This window comes from Clarias gariepinus, chromosome 15, assembly GCF_024256425.1.
Source record: "Clarias gariepinus isolate MV-2021 ecotype Netherlands chromosome 15, CGAR_prim_01v2, whole genome shotgun sequence".
Taxonomy (NCBI): Eukaryota; Metazoa; Chordata; class Actinopteri; order Siluriformes; family Clariidae; genus Clarias; species Clarias gariepinus.
The window spans coordinates 29,191,095-29,203,686 of record NC_071114.1 but is presented as its reverse complement, the minus strand read 5'-3'; the positions used below and the strand labels follow the sequence as shown (position 1 = coordinate 29,203,686).

Genomic DNA, 12,592 nt, shown 5'->3' with positions numbered 1-12,592 from the left:
AGCAAAATATGTCTCAGAAACAAGGTGCTTTAAACAGCATTATGGCTACAGAAGCTGTGATATCACAGGATATATGGCTTCGGGTTCTGCTAATTGTTAGCAGGTTGTTGGTTTTGCTCTGGACTCTTCATCATTTAGACTTGCACCAGATAGAGGAAATCTATAGGATTGGATAGAATTGAATAAAATGGGACAGGATTATATGTGTGTGTGTGTGTGTGTGTGTTGGTGGAAAGTACCCGGCATCACCACTTAGTGCAGAGAATCATTGGGCTAATTACAAAGCAATACACATCCCAGACACTCTCTGTCTCCAGCTCAGTGGGAATTGGGCAGCTCTGGGAGAAATTGATAGCTATTTAGCCACTTTGGCCACTAGATAGTCATCTGTTTTCATGCATTAATTTTATATTAACAGCACTGCCAGTGGAAATTGACGTAGGATCCAAAAGCATGCGCGCGTCATGCGGCTGGTGTTCCCATCACAAACAGCTCGCGCACGCACACACACACACACACACACATTGTGGTCAGTGTTGCTTGCCTCGTGCTGGAGGGATTTCTTTAGCCGGACGTTTCCGCAGTAAGTGCACCGTGCCTCCGCGCTGCTGCTTGACGCGCTCTCCAGAAGTCGAAGTGGCGCTCGGTGTGAAAGGTGAAATTTTTTACAGCCCATTAAAGTGGATGCTAATGTAGAGCGGGGCACAGCAGCAGGTAGGTGTGGAAACCGATACCTGCGGATAATGCACGTGGAGCCGGGGTTGAGTTGCAGTGAAGTGGATGAGGTGGCGCCCACGGGTTACCTACACGAACACGGAAGCCTGATTCATCCGCCGGTTGTGAGTGTGTGTGCGCGCGCGCGCGTGTGTGTGTGTCACACATTGCTTTGTATGTGTGCGCTTTTGAAAAAGAAAGAATAGCCCAGGTAACAGCGAGGTGTAAAGCTTTTACACATTTTCTTCAAGTATGTTAGATTTAATCGTGGATGCATTTCCCTTAAAAACACTTTTATATTATTTTTCTATTCTTTTTAAGAAGCATTACTTTAAAGCAAAATGTGAAACCTGTCAATTAAAGCAGGAAGTTTTTCAATTAGACGACAAAATGACAAGAGTCAGGGGCGCGATGTAAACGCAGTAACTAGCATACTGTAAGTAGCTAGAAGACATTTGTAGGAAATAAGGTATATAAGGATAAAAGAAATATTAACATGAAAAGCTAACTGATGCAACAAATATGACATGTTAGTTACTCTTGTCGCTAGCTTGCAATCATTAGTAAACTAGCTAAATGTTAGACCGGCCTATCCCAGGAGACTTAGTGCACAAGGCGGGGTACACCCTGGACTGGTGCCAATCCACCACAGGGCACACACACACTCATTTACACACGACAGGCAATTACCCTAATCTGCATGTATTTGGACTGTGGGAGGAAACCGGAGCACGCAGAGGGGGTCCACCAAGCACGCGGAGAACATGCAAACTCCATGCACACAGACCCCGAGGTGGGATTCGAACCCGAGAACCTGGACGTGCAAGGCGACACACATGTTGTTTCCAAATAAGAAGATGCCAAGGCTGAGTTAAGCCACTGTATGTCGCTGGTGTGTGATCAAATAGTGCACAATTTTGCCTGCATGGATCGACGGGTCGATAGATAATGCGAAGCAAAAGCATGTGTGTATATCGTTCTTTTTTAAAAATAGCCCTTCCCCTTATAGGACGAGTGTTTTCTGCTGATCGAGTTTTATTCGTATTATTTGATTCATCGTGTCGTTTTCACATGTTTCGCCTGCATTAAGGGGTCAGAAATCAGAAATCTCTAAACCTCTGCATTACAAGCTTCACTGACACCATGCCCTTTTTTCGCCTGGCTCCTGGGGGCCCAAACATGGCTGCTCATCGGTCTTGATGGAGGGGAGCACCCTCCGTACACGCTTGTACACCACCACTACCACCGGCAGCACCTCCACCCCCCGATCTCTGCTCTGCAAACATGACTTTTTCATTAAGTCTCTGAATTCCTGCACTCCAGTTGGAGGTGATTTATCAGCACCGAGTTTTATTTCAGGATCATAGGAAACAGACACACACACACACACACACACACACACTAAGACCATCTCTCTCTTGCATTATTCTGTTTCACTTCTAGGCCTAGGAATGTATGTGTGTGTGTGTGTGTGTTTAGGGTAGGACAGAAGATTACAATAGATAACGTCTTCAGAGGTCACTCATGTGAATAGCTTTAGATGCAATGTGTGTGTGTGTGTGTGTGTGTGTGTAGGTCCACTCGAGTACTATTAAGGCATCTGATGTTTTATGGGAACTCAATGGTGACCATCCGGGACATTGGGTTCCTCGTCCCACTTTCCTTTCCTGTCGTCCTGTCACTTTCAACGTGCTTGTGGTCAGACTTTTTTGTGATTAAAACACGTCCTGGAATTGTAAGAAATCCGAAATCCAATCAGGTGGTGTTGGTATTTTGGAGCAGGCAGTGTGGAGAGGGGGGGTATATATGTATATGTATATATATATATATATATATATATATGCCATGATATATGGCTCGTTGCTGGGCCAGGCCAGCTCAGGTTCTCCCCCGCTTTGTAAATCCTGCCCTTTTTGTGGGAGCTATAAAACTCCTAGCCTGTTCTTCAGTGTCCTCGAAGCCAGCCTTGAAGTTTCAGAGTCATCTGTTTTGCTTTTGTCTGTTTTTTTTTGTCTTTGTTTCTTCGTTTATTTGTTCTTGCCTCGTATATGGTTAAGGATTTCTGATCCTCATTTATCAGTCTTATTAATCTTGTGTGTAAAAGTTTTTGCAGGCCAAACCGAGCTGAAAATCTTCACCAGATTCACATCCTGATTTTCTATACATTCCTACAGACCTTCCATAAACATGATTGATTGATTTACAATTAGTGACGCCGCCGAAGACCCTAAAAGGCAGCGCTCACAGGGACAAGTTGGCGACTAAACGGTGTTAGAACACCTCCGAAACTTCAGTGCTGCAGTTTGTACGCTTGCGTTGGTCCGAATAACAGCGGTAATTTTAAAATAAACTTTTGTTTAATGTTTTTTTCCCCCTTTGGATTATTGATATAAAAAGAAACGCAACGCTATACATTTAACGCAAGTTAAAATGTATAGGAGTCATTGAAACCAATGGACAATTTTGACAGCAATTTGAAGCCAAAATGTACAAAATTTGAAAGCTTGCTTTATTTATTGTATATTTATATAAAATATAATTTTATAAAATAGGAGCGGGGTAGCTCAGTGGTTAAGGCATTGGCGTGCTGATCGGAAGGTCCTCGGTTCAAACCCCACCACCACGTTGACCCCCATTAACCCTCACCTGCTCAGATGTATAATAAGATAAAATGTAAGTAGCTCTGGATGGATGGCAGAATTTAAAATGTTAAATCCTAAAGAACAGACCTTTTTTTGCATAATTGTTCAAGCTAAATGAATATTTTTTTATTCCTTGAACTCGATAACTGATTCTTTTTTGGTTCATGTGTGTAGCAACGTCTCCATGACATCATTCTTCCAGTTCGAACATGAAGGAAGCAAAGCGAGAGAGGACGAGAGAACGTGATTGAGAGAGAGTGAGAGAGAGAGAGAGAGAGAGAGAAAAAGCAAAGCCTTTTACAATCACCTAATAACTCCATTACATGAAGCTGTGGGGCACACAGAAAAAAGCAAAAGCCCTTTCCTGGAAGCTGTGGCCCTAATGTACAGCTTAGGTGTACGATTGAGACATACGATACCTGAGCCAATGGAATACAATTGTCCAGGAAAAAAAAAACCCTTATGGCGATATTAGGATATTACCAGAAAATTAAATATTACCGCAGGATGAGTGAGCACATTTTAGGCAACATAATATTTTAATATTTTTTTCCCGCTTTGCTCTCACTCTCCGCTTTCAACACCTCATATGTCATTAATTGGGTTACAAAATCTAATGTTTCTTCTCTGGCATTTCGCTGTATTCTTTTCCGCGCCGCACCGCGAGCTCAGGCTCATCTTAATGAATCAATTTGTTTTCCTCGACCTTTGTTAGGTTTGTGGGATTAAGAGCTTCTCCTTCCAGGAGAATCGCAGCAACAGCAGGAAAAGCGTCCGGTCGCACATGTTGCGGGATTCCTGCCGCGTCCTCGTGACTTACAGATCAAAACAAATCTTCTCGTTCGCCTCGTTTGGCCGCCGCGCAAGGCTGGGATTTGAACCCGCAACCTTTCGAAAGCCTTAACCGATAATCCAGAGCTTCCCAAACCTTTGGTAAATAGATCCAGAAAAACGAAGGCGGATCATTGATCTGCCTCTCGTTGCCTGTTTCTGTTTACCCAGGCTCGCAGAGACTCTGCTCACAAAGATGAAATGGAGAGCACGTCGGTTGCGCATACGGAAAATTTATTTTTAATAATACAGCCGGCAGATCTCGATGAAACATTAATGACGGACAGCGCAAGTTTTTTCTTTTTTTCGGTGGGTATATTATTGGACTCGGTTCCTCAAATTTGAAGCTTTTTTTTTATTGCTTATGTCCATGAAAGTGAAATCTGGCTAGAGAGATGATGACTATGAAGATTAAGGGAAAAAAATGAATTAGGAGAGATTGGCATTGATTATAACCACGGAAAGCTGTCGATAGGCTTTGGCGTTTGAAACAGCTTTAGCGAGGGGTGATACAGTAGTAGTTTGCACGGGCGAGGAACTTTTTTTTAGGCAACGTGCCGGGATGCTGATGAGGTGGTGGTGGTGGTAGTATGAGATCCGTGGTCAGACACGTGTAGCTGTAAAGCCATGTTATCCGCTCTCGGCCTTGTCTCATTGATTGAGGCTGGTGTGCTCGATGATCGGGTGTGGGAGCGGCAGATGGAAGTGTTGTGTCACTGTAGGGGATGCGATGTGGTCAGGCTTGTTGTGGCTTTGCGGATTGACGGTCATCTCTTATTCTCCTACACACACACACACATATGCCTCCCTCCTCCTTTCCAAGCTTTTCCCCATCAAGGAATGTTCTAGATGCTTTTGGAGTGTGGTTTTTGTATCTCTCTCTGTAAGCGAGATCAATATTTAGCATCCCATGCGTGAAACAGGCAGATGTTTGGAGGTTTCCTTTTCAGACACAGACTCTTCTCCTGAGTGAAGGAGATCAATGCTTCCTTTTTTTCCCCTCCCGATGTCTTCACGCTCATCCTACGGAGGAGGGAAGCCTAATACGTTCCGTCGTGCTATTGAATCCCCAGCGGACGATGACACGGACAGGGTGTCCCTGCCTCCCAGTTTGTCTTATTAGCCAGTCCGGACTAGATAGTGCTGAAGTTTCTGATTTGTTCACTGGTGAAGTATTTCACAGAGCTAACGCCTTTCTTTCTGTTCTTTCTGTCTTACCTTAATTCTGTCTCTGCAGCACCTGCAGCAGCATGAGAGTGCGGTGGAAGGCGAGGCTTGCTACTACCACTGCGTCTTGTGTAACTACTCGACCAAGGCCAAGCTCAACCTCATCCAGCACGTGCGCTCCATGAAGCACCAGCGCAGCGAGAGCCTGAGGAAACTGCAGCGCCTGCAGAAGGGGCTGCCGGAGGAGGAGGAGGACCTGAGTGCCATCTTCACCATCCGCAAGTGTCCCTCCGCCGATATCGGTAAGAACGGCGTGAAACGGTTGTTTACAAACACGTGCACATACGTATTAAAAAAAAATACACCGCACATAATGTCATAGTGGTTAGCACTGCACCTCCAGGGTCGAGGGTTTGATTCCCATCTCTGTGTGCATGGAGTTTGCATGTTCTCCCAGTGCTTGGTGGGTTTCTTCTGGGTACCCCGGTTTTCTCCCACAGTCCAAAGACATGCAGATTAGGCTAATTGGTGTTCCCAAATAGTGGCCCGTAGTGTGTGAATGTGTGTGAATGTTGACCAGAGGTCCTACAACAGTTGTAAAAATGGGAATAAATACAATGGTCACCAGTGACCTCCACAGTCCCTAGTCGGACTACCGAGGTTCATGGGTGGATGGATGGATGGATGGATGTAACGTCTGATATCACGGTGCCACTTTTGCTTCACATATGATGTTACAGAATCTGATGTTTTTAACCGCCTAAGTAGAATTTTTATATTTTTCGTATTTGAAGGGATCACATTTAATTAGATGATCTAAACAAAAACTTTTAGGTAAGATTTCTAATGAAACATTTAAAAAAGTTAGTTCCTTGGACCACGAGGTCCTGGTCCTCATTCTAAGTCCAGGACATTTCTTCCATACAGCACTTTTGTAGCTAAAAGCCGAGATCTGCGGGGTAGAAATCACCGTTTCAACTCTGATCCGGGATGTCCCGAACTATCGGTTTTGCGACTATCGAACAGCGATTAGGCGTACACAAAGATGGCGTCTGCGGAGACGAAAAAACAAAAGGCGGGGGTTAAAAGCGGGGGTCCTTGCATTAGTCAGTGATTAATAAGACAGGGCTGCGGTCAATTAACACTCTGTCTCAGCACAGATTTGGTTTTCTAATCACTCTGACTCGAGCACCCTGACAAAGGGCCTCTATTGTGCTTTCCACCTCCCCTTTTTTTTTCTTTTGCCAGCCTGCATACAGCCGCTTTCTGTGCTGAAGTAAAAAGAGAAAGAGAGAGAGGAGAGGGAAAGAGAGAGAGGAGAGGGAAAGAGAGAGAGAGTAAAAAGGGATGTGGGGGGGGGGGGTTGGTTGGTTGGAAAGGGGTAAGTCGGCCTCTGAAGACGCTTTGTTCTGAGGAGGCAGGGATAATGAAGCCAGCGGCCGGGAAATTGCGCAAAAGGCAGTCACAGATCTGAGGCAAATCATTAGAGAACATATTTAGCCAAGCAATTAAGGACAATTAAGCTTTCTGCTCACTGCACTCCAAATATGTTAATGACTACAGTGCAGTGGACAAGTGAACATGCAAAGGCAAGAGGAAGGCCCACTTAGGTTAAAAGGATGGGGGGTTGGGGATTTAGTAAGTTTGTAGGTTGGATTGGGGGTGGGGGGGGGTGTGGGGGGTTATGGTGGAGTTCACAAACAAGTCTGATGCCCCCCCCCCCCTCCCGCTCTCTCTCTCTCTCTCTCTCTCTCTTTCTCACACACACTTTTTTGGTTGATTATTTATATATTTTCTTGGCTAACCTTTGATGTACATTAATGGATTCCCTTGTTTGTGAGGCTGGCTGGAGGTTAGGTAATGGCTCCTGCAGTGGGGTTTGTGTGGGCAGAGCAACACACACACGCACGCACATACACACTCCCATGCAAATACATCATTGCACACATATGCACAATTGCACACATCTTTCCTCGGTGTTGCACCAAACCCGTGCAATCTGATATACAATGCAAACCTCACTTTGCAGTGTTCAAAACGAAATACTTGCACACTTACAAAATAAAAAATAAAAAAATCAATAAATGTACTTTCTACTGCTTACATTTTCATTACAAACATCTGCGTTTATAACCCACTCAGTGGCTGTGTGCATGCTGCACAATGTGGTTCTTTTATTTTATTTTATTTTACAATGTCCGGTCCGGAATCCTTCCAGTCCTTCAGCTTCTTAATTGCGAGCTGTTAATTTCCTCAATTTAATTTTTACAGTACGTTTTAAACCCATTGAGTTTGACTTTGCCCTTAGCGAACTAATTGTTCCTTACACTCTCACAAGTGGGAGCGATCCTTACTCTTACGGTACTTAACTATACTTTTTCCACTCCTGTGTGAAATAAAATGTTCGAATAGCCTCGGTATTAATGTGATGAGCGATATCCGTGTCATTTAGAAATTGCCGGTTGTGCCGGATAGCCGTGAGCTTTTGATGTGTTTAATTACTACCCTTGTCTTTATCCTGTGGTATTATCAAATCTGAACTTTCTGTCAACTATACTGCAACGTAGGTAATTAAAACCAGCAACTAGGCTTGTGTTCTGTCTCTGGGAGCTTCAGATGAAGGACAAGGTGAGTGCAAATCAAACCAGGAAAGGCTCAAAGGGATGCTGTTGTTTCAGGCATGCATAAACCAGAAAGCGAATGAGCGAGAAGGAGAGTGAGTGAGAGAGAGAGAGAGAGAGAAAGAAAGAGAGCTGATACCTGCTGACTGACATCACGGTCATGGCGTGCAGCAGCCAGTCAGTGCTGTTTGGCCGTTTCAGAGGAACTACTCTGTTAATAGCCTGTGACATGGTGTTTACCAAGTCTTGCCGGCTGCAGGTTGAACGCTGAAGGCCTGATTGATTGCCCTACAGATGCAGGATCAGGCTCTGGCTCGCACCAACCAGCTCAGCTCTTTCTCTTTCGCTAAGTGCCAGGAACGGCCTGGGTCTGTGCCCGTAACTCCTCGGTACTGCCAGCCAGATCCCTTTTAAAGAGCATGGGGCAAATGTTTAGTTCGCTCGTCCTGGCTTTGGGTTCACTTTTCTCCCCTTTCCCACACATTTTCGAGGTCCGTTAAACGAAACGAAGTGTGTAATCAAGAATTCCTGCCTGATCGCCAGGCCTTAGGACACCCCGTGCTTCACCGTGAGATGTTTATTCAAATACTTTGATGAAGGTTTAGAGGTGACGAGTTCGTCCCTTATTCCCCCACCCCACCCCACTTTCCTCATCCAAGTCCCTGTGAACCGTTCTTTCCTGGTGTAACATTTAATTTCCTCCCTGCTAGCTCTTCTGAGGCTGTGAATTCTTTCTTGTGGTAACAGGCCAGTCGCTGAAGTGGTAGAAGGTTTCCTGACTTGTTAAAACAAAGCTGGCCTCTGATTTCTGGGTCAACTAGGCAGGAACTCCCCTGGCTACTCCTCTGGCTGCGGCAGCTTAGTTGGCGTTAGTCGCTGCATCACTTCTCCAGGGCTTCCCCCCCTCTCTCGACCAACCTGCATCAGCGCTTCAGATTACAACATCGTTCTCAGGACATGGTCTCGTCCCAGCAAAGAGGCGGGGAAGCGTGCGCAGGGTCTATCTACAGTACTATCTGCTAAATCTGTTATGTTTTAAATAGCCTCTGCACTCTCTTGAGTATTTTTATCAGACTCGAACAAGCTCTGTGAAGCGGCACTACGGACTCAGGCCGAGCACTGGCACTGGCACCTCTCAACCTCCAGCATTCTTTACAAAACAATTAGCAAAGAAGGAATCGAGAATCCCGGCAGCACACATTAATGCCCATTAACCACGAGCTCCGGAGCTGTAAAGAGCCCTGCATTAAGGCTTTGCCGGCCACCCATCGGGGAGGGCTAGCCTGGATCCTGGTGAACCGCCTCTGCAACTGTCAGATCTCATTTTCTGGTCATTTGTTAGCACCACCAGTGAGGATCATTTAAAAAAAGAAAAAAAAAAAAGATCCATACCTCTAATTTGGAGAAAGTGTGTCATAGCAGACGCTCGCTGATGAAAACAATCGATTGTGAAAATATCGATTGCTTTGTTTTCAGTTTTGATCCATATTTTTATGCCTTGCTTGCTCTGCTCTTTTATTATTATTATTAATGTTATTTTTAAATAATAACCAACTTCACATCGTGCGCAGAACACACACACACATACACACTTTCAGTACTGTATGTGGATAAACTTAGGGTTAAAGTGCAGGTGTTTTTAGGGGAATTCGGCTGTCAAGTCTTTGACCTTCTTTAGCACCCAGGGAGTGTTTGGGGATCGGAGATGAATCTCCTCCTATTAGAGGCATTCAAGAATAAAAAAGCAGCCATTGTTTTAATTCCTGCCTCTGCTTGGAATATGTGCTGTGTAAGCACCCTGACCTACTGCTAAGCCTGTGTCTGTCTTCCTCAACCTCTTCCAGCCAGATACTGAGACCAGAGGAGAGCAGAATTCTTGTGTACGTAGTCTCACACACCACATGCCTGTTTAGCACAGCACTGTGCCTTAGCTGTTCAGTCTAGGGCCAAAGGTTCTCCTTAACTTGTATTGTGAAATTGGTGCAACACGGCATGCTATAACATTTGTTGCTATTGCTATAACCACTACTAATAGTACTACTACTAATAATAATAATCAAGTAAAAATTAAGCATAGAATCGAAGCCAGAGAATAATATAAATTCATTCATTTATTCTATATAGCATTTATTCTGTACAGAAGACAGGGTGGCAATCTATCACAGGACGCACACAAAAACCCAATCATACACCATGTCTTTGGACCAGAGTACTGAAGAAATCCACAAAAACAACCCCAGGGTGTGAGGTCACGGTGTTGATCTTCATGCCACCTTTAATATCAATAATGAAGTGAAAAAGTGACCAGATACAAGAAGTACACAAATATGGAATAAAATACAATATATAATACAAAACAATAGACAGATAGGAATACAAATAAACTATAAATACTAAAACAGAGATGGGTCTGTAAATGAAAATATATATTTTTTACATTTTTATTGCAAAAAAAAGGAATTGCACTGTTTGTTTTATTTCTCAAAAACATATAGCTTGATGTCCAGTGATGCATTCTCAGTTTACCCAGTGCTCCCACACAGTGCACTTATTTATTTAACATAAATGAATAAAAAAAGCCCCCCCCCACCCAAAAAAAAAAAAGAAAGTATAAATTTTACATCATAAATAAGAATGTTTTTGCATTGCAAATTACCAACTAAAATACTTGTTGGTTAATAATTTATTTTTTTATTTAAATTGTTTGATATTACCTTTTGTAAATAACTATAAATTTTTAGCATAAACTTTTTAAACATTATATATATATTGAAGAAAAAAAGTTTAGTTTAACTTTCTAGTGCAATTTTCTTCATTTTAGTGAAATATTTTTTTATTTTAGGTCACAGACAGTCGTATAAGTGTTTTACTTACATCATACTGTCCATGGTTGTGTACCTGACAAATAAAATCTATTCTTGAATATTAAATAATTCTTCGCCGATGAGCTAATTAAGCAAAATGAGACACATCGACCTGATGTGGAGGTGGCGCCGGTGCCGTCGCATTTATTGTCGCCACTACGACCGTTCAAGTTGTCCCTCAGTTAAGCGGTTTAGTCAGTTCCTGTTTGGGCACGTTCTTGTTTCTGAATGTGCGCTGGAAAATTCCCCCATGTGCTCTGTATTTACACAGTGTAACCCTTACAAATGCGCTCATCTTTGTGTGATGTGTGATTAGTGACACTTCAGCGGCAGATGATAGAAGTTCCTCTGTAAGTGTTGTTCACCGGGGCCCTGTCGTCGTTTGACACATTGGGGTCTCTCATATCACAGGAGTTAATGGATTCAGGTTATTTTCTTGAACGCTGTAGAACGAGTTTACACAAGAGTAAGATTAAAAAAAAAAAAAAAAAGGATGTGTTAGGTAGGAATAAAAGGTGCTTAGGCTGTTAAGAGAGTGTGTGTGTATTTGAGGAGATGGTCATGCTGCTGGGCTCATGCTCTGGTTGTGTGCGTTTGCTGTTTGAGTCACACAGCAGGCTCTCAGACACTGGGTCAAGGAAATAGCTTTCTGATTAAAAGGGCCTGCTCTGCCTTTTTCTCGAGATATGGGCACTAGGGGTGTAACTAGGGTGTCAGTGGTAGTGTTTGAGTTTTTTATAACCTTCTTATCCTGAGTAAGGTTGCGGGGGCCTGGACTTTACTATCCCAGGGAACTCAGGGCAGGGTACAGACTGGGTTAGGGATAGGGTTAGGGTTGTAACCCTGGAAGGGTCAGCCAACACATGCAGGGCACAAGCACAAACACACTCACACACTCAATCATACACTCTGGACAATTCGAAAATGTCCAAAGACGTGCACTGCAGGAGGAAACCGGAGTACCCAGATGAAACCCACCAAGAGCAGAGGCGAGATTCGAACCCCTATTTTCTGGAGGTACAAGGGGACTGTGCTAACTGATAAAACATAAATTGAACATACCATGACCCTTAACATATGCATGACTATGTTTGTCCTATATGTTTCGTACCATTCATGCTTTTGTCTGCATCACATGATATTAAAAACCTCCAGCTAAATTCGTTTCTTGTTCTGAGGAATTCATGTGGGATCATGTCTCATAGACGACTTAGATAGATAGATAGATAGATAGATAGATAGATGGTGTTTTCTTCTCTACATTCGTATTCAAATTCATTTGGAGCACATTATTTGTTCAGTCCGAATAATTTATTTGGTATTCGGTTACATCTCTAGTGGGAGACCACAAATGTGCTGCAGACTGCAACTTTAAAGCGTTTCCACAGTTTATGTGGTTGTGGGAGACTTAACAAGCCCTGTGATAGTCCTTTAATTCAGGAGATAAGAAACGGGCCAGAGGATGTACTGGACGCCCAAATTGACCCAAATCTAATCTAATTTGTGGTACAGCACCTTTTCTGGTAAGTCAGAAGCATTTCCTGTGTCACTAACATAATAACACAGCCTCGAAAAACAGACAGACATCTTGCCAGTCTAAGCATAAATACTGGAAACACCTTTTTTTTTTCTGTGGTATTGCTGGGGCAAATATTGAATGTGTGCTTGTTTCTGGAGCCTAACCAAGCTGTTGGACAGAAGACAGGATGTGTCAACACAGGGGAGAAAGGAGCTGCTTTAAACAGCGCTTATT

At 43.5% G+C, this 12,592-nt stretch overlaps 1 protein-coding gene across 3 annotated transcripts in view; it reads left to right on the top strand.

Annotated features, from left to right (window-relative positions):
- Positions 1-12,592, top strand: part of zfhx3b (zinc finger homeobox 3b) — a 159,674-nt gene that overhangs the window by 82,219 nt on the left and 64,863 nt on the right. For all 3 annotated transcript variants that reach the window (XM_053513906.1, XM_053513907.1, XM_053513905.1), the window contains exon 4: positions 5,425-5,656. In XM_053513906.1, the coding sequence (XP_053369881.1) occupies positions 5,425-5,656 (232 nt within the window). The remainder of the gene's footprint in view (positions 1-5,424; positions 5,657-12,592) is intronic.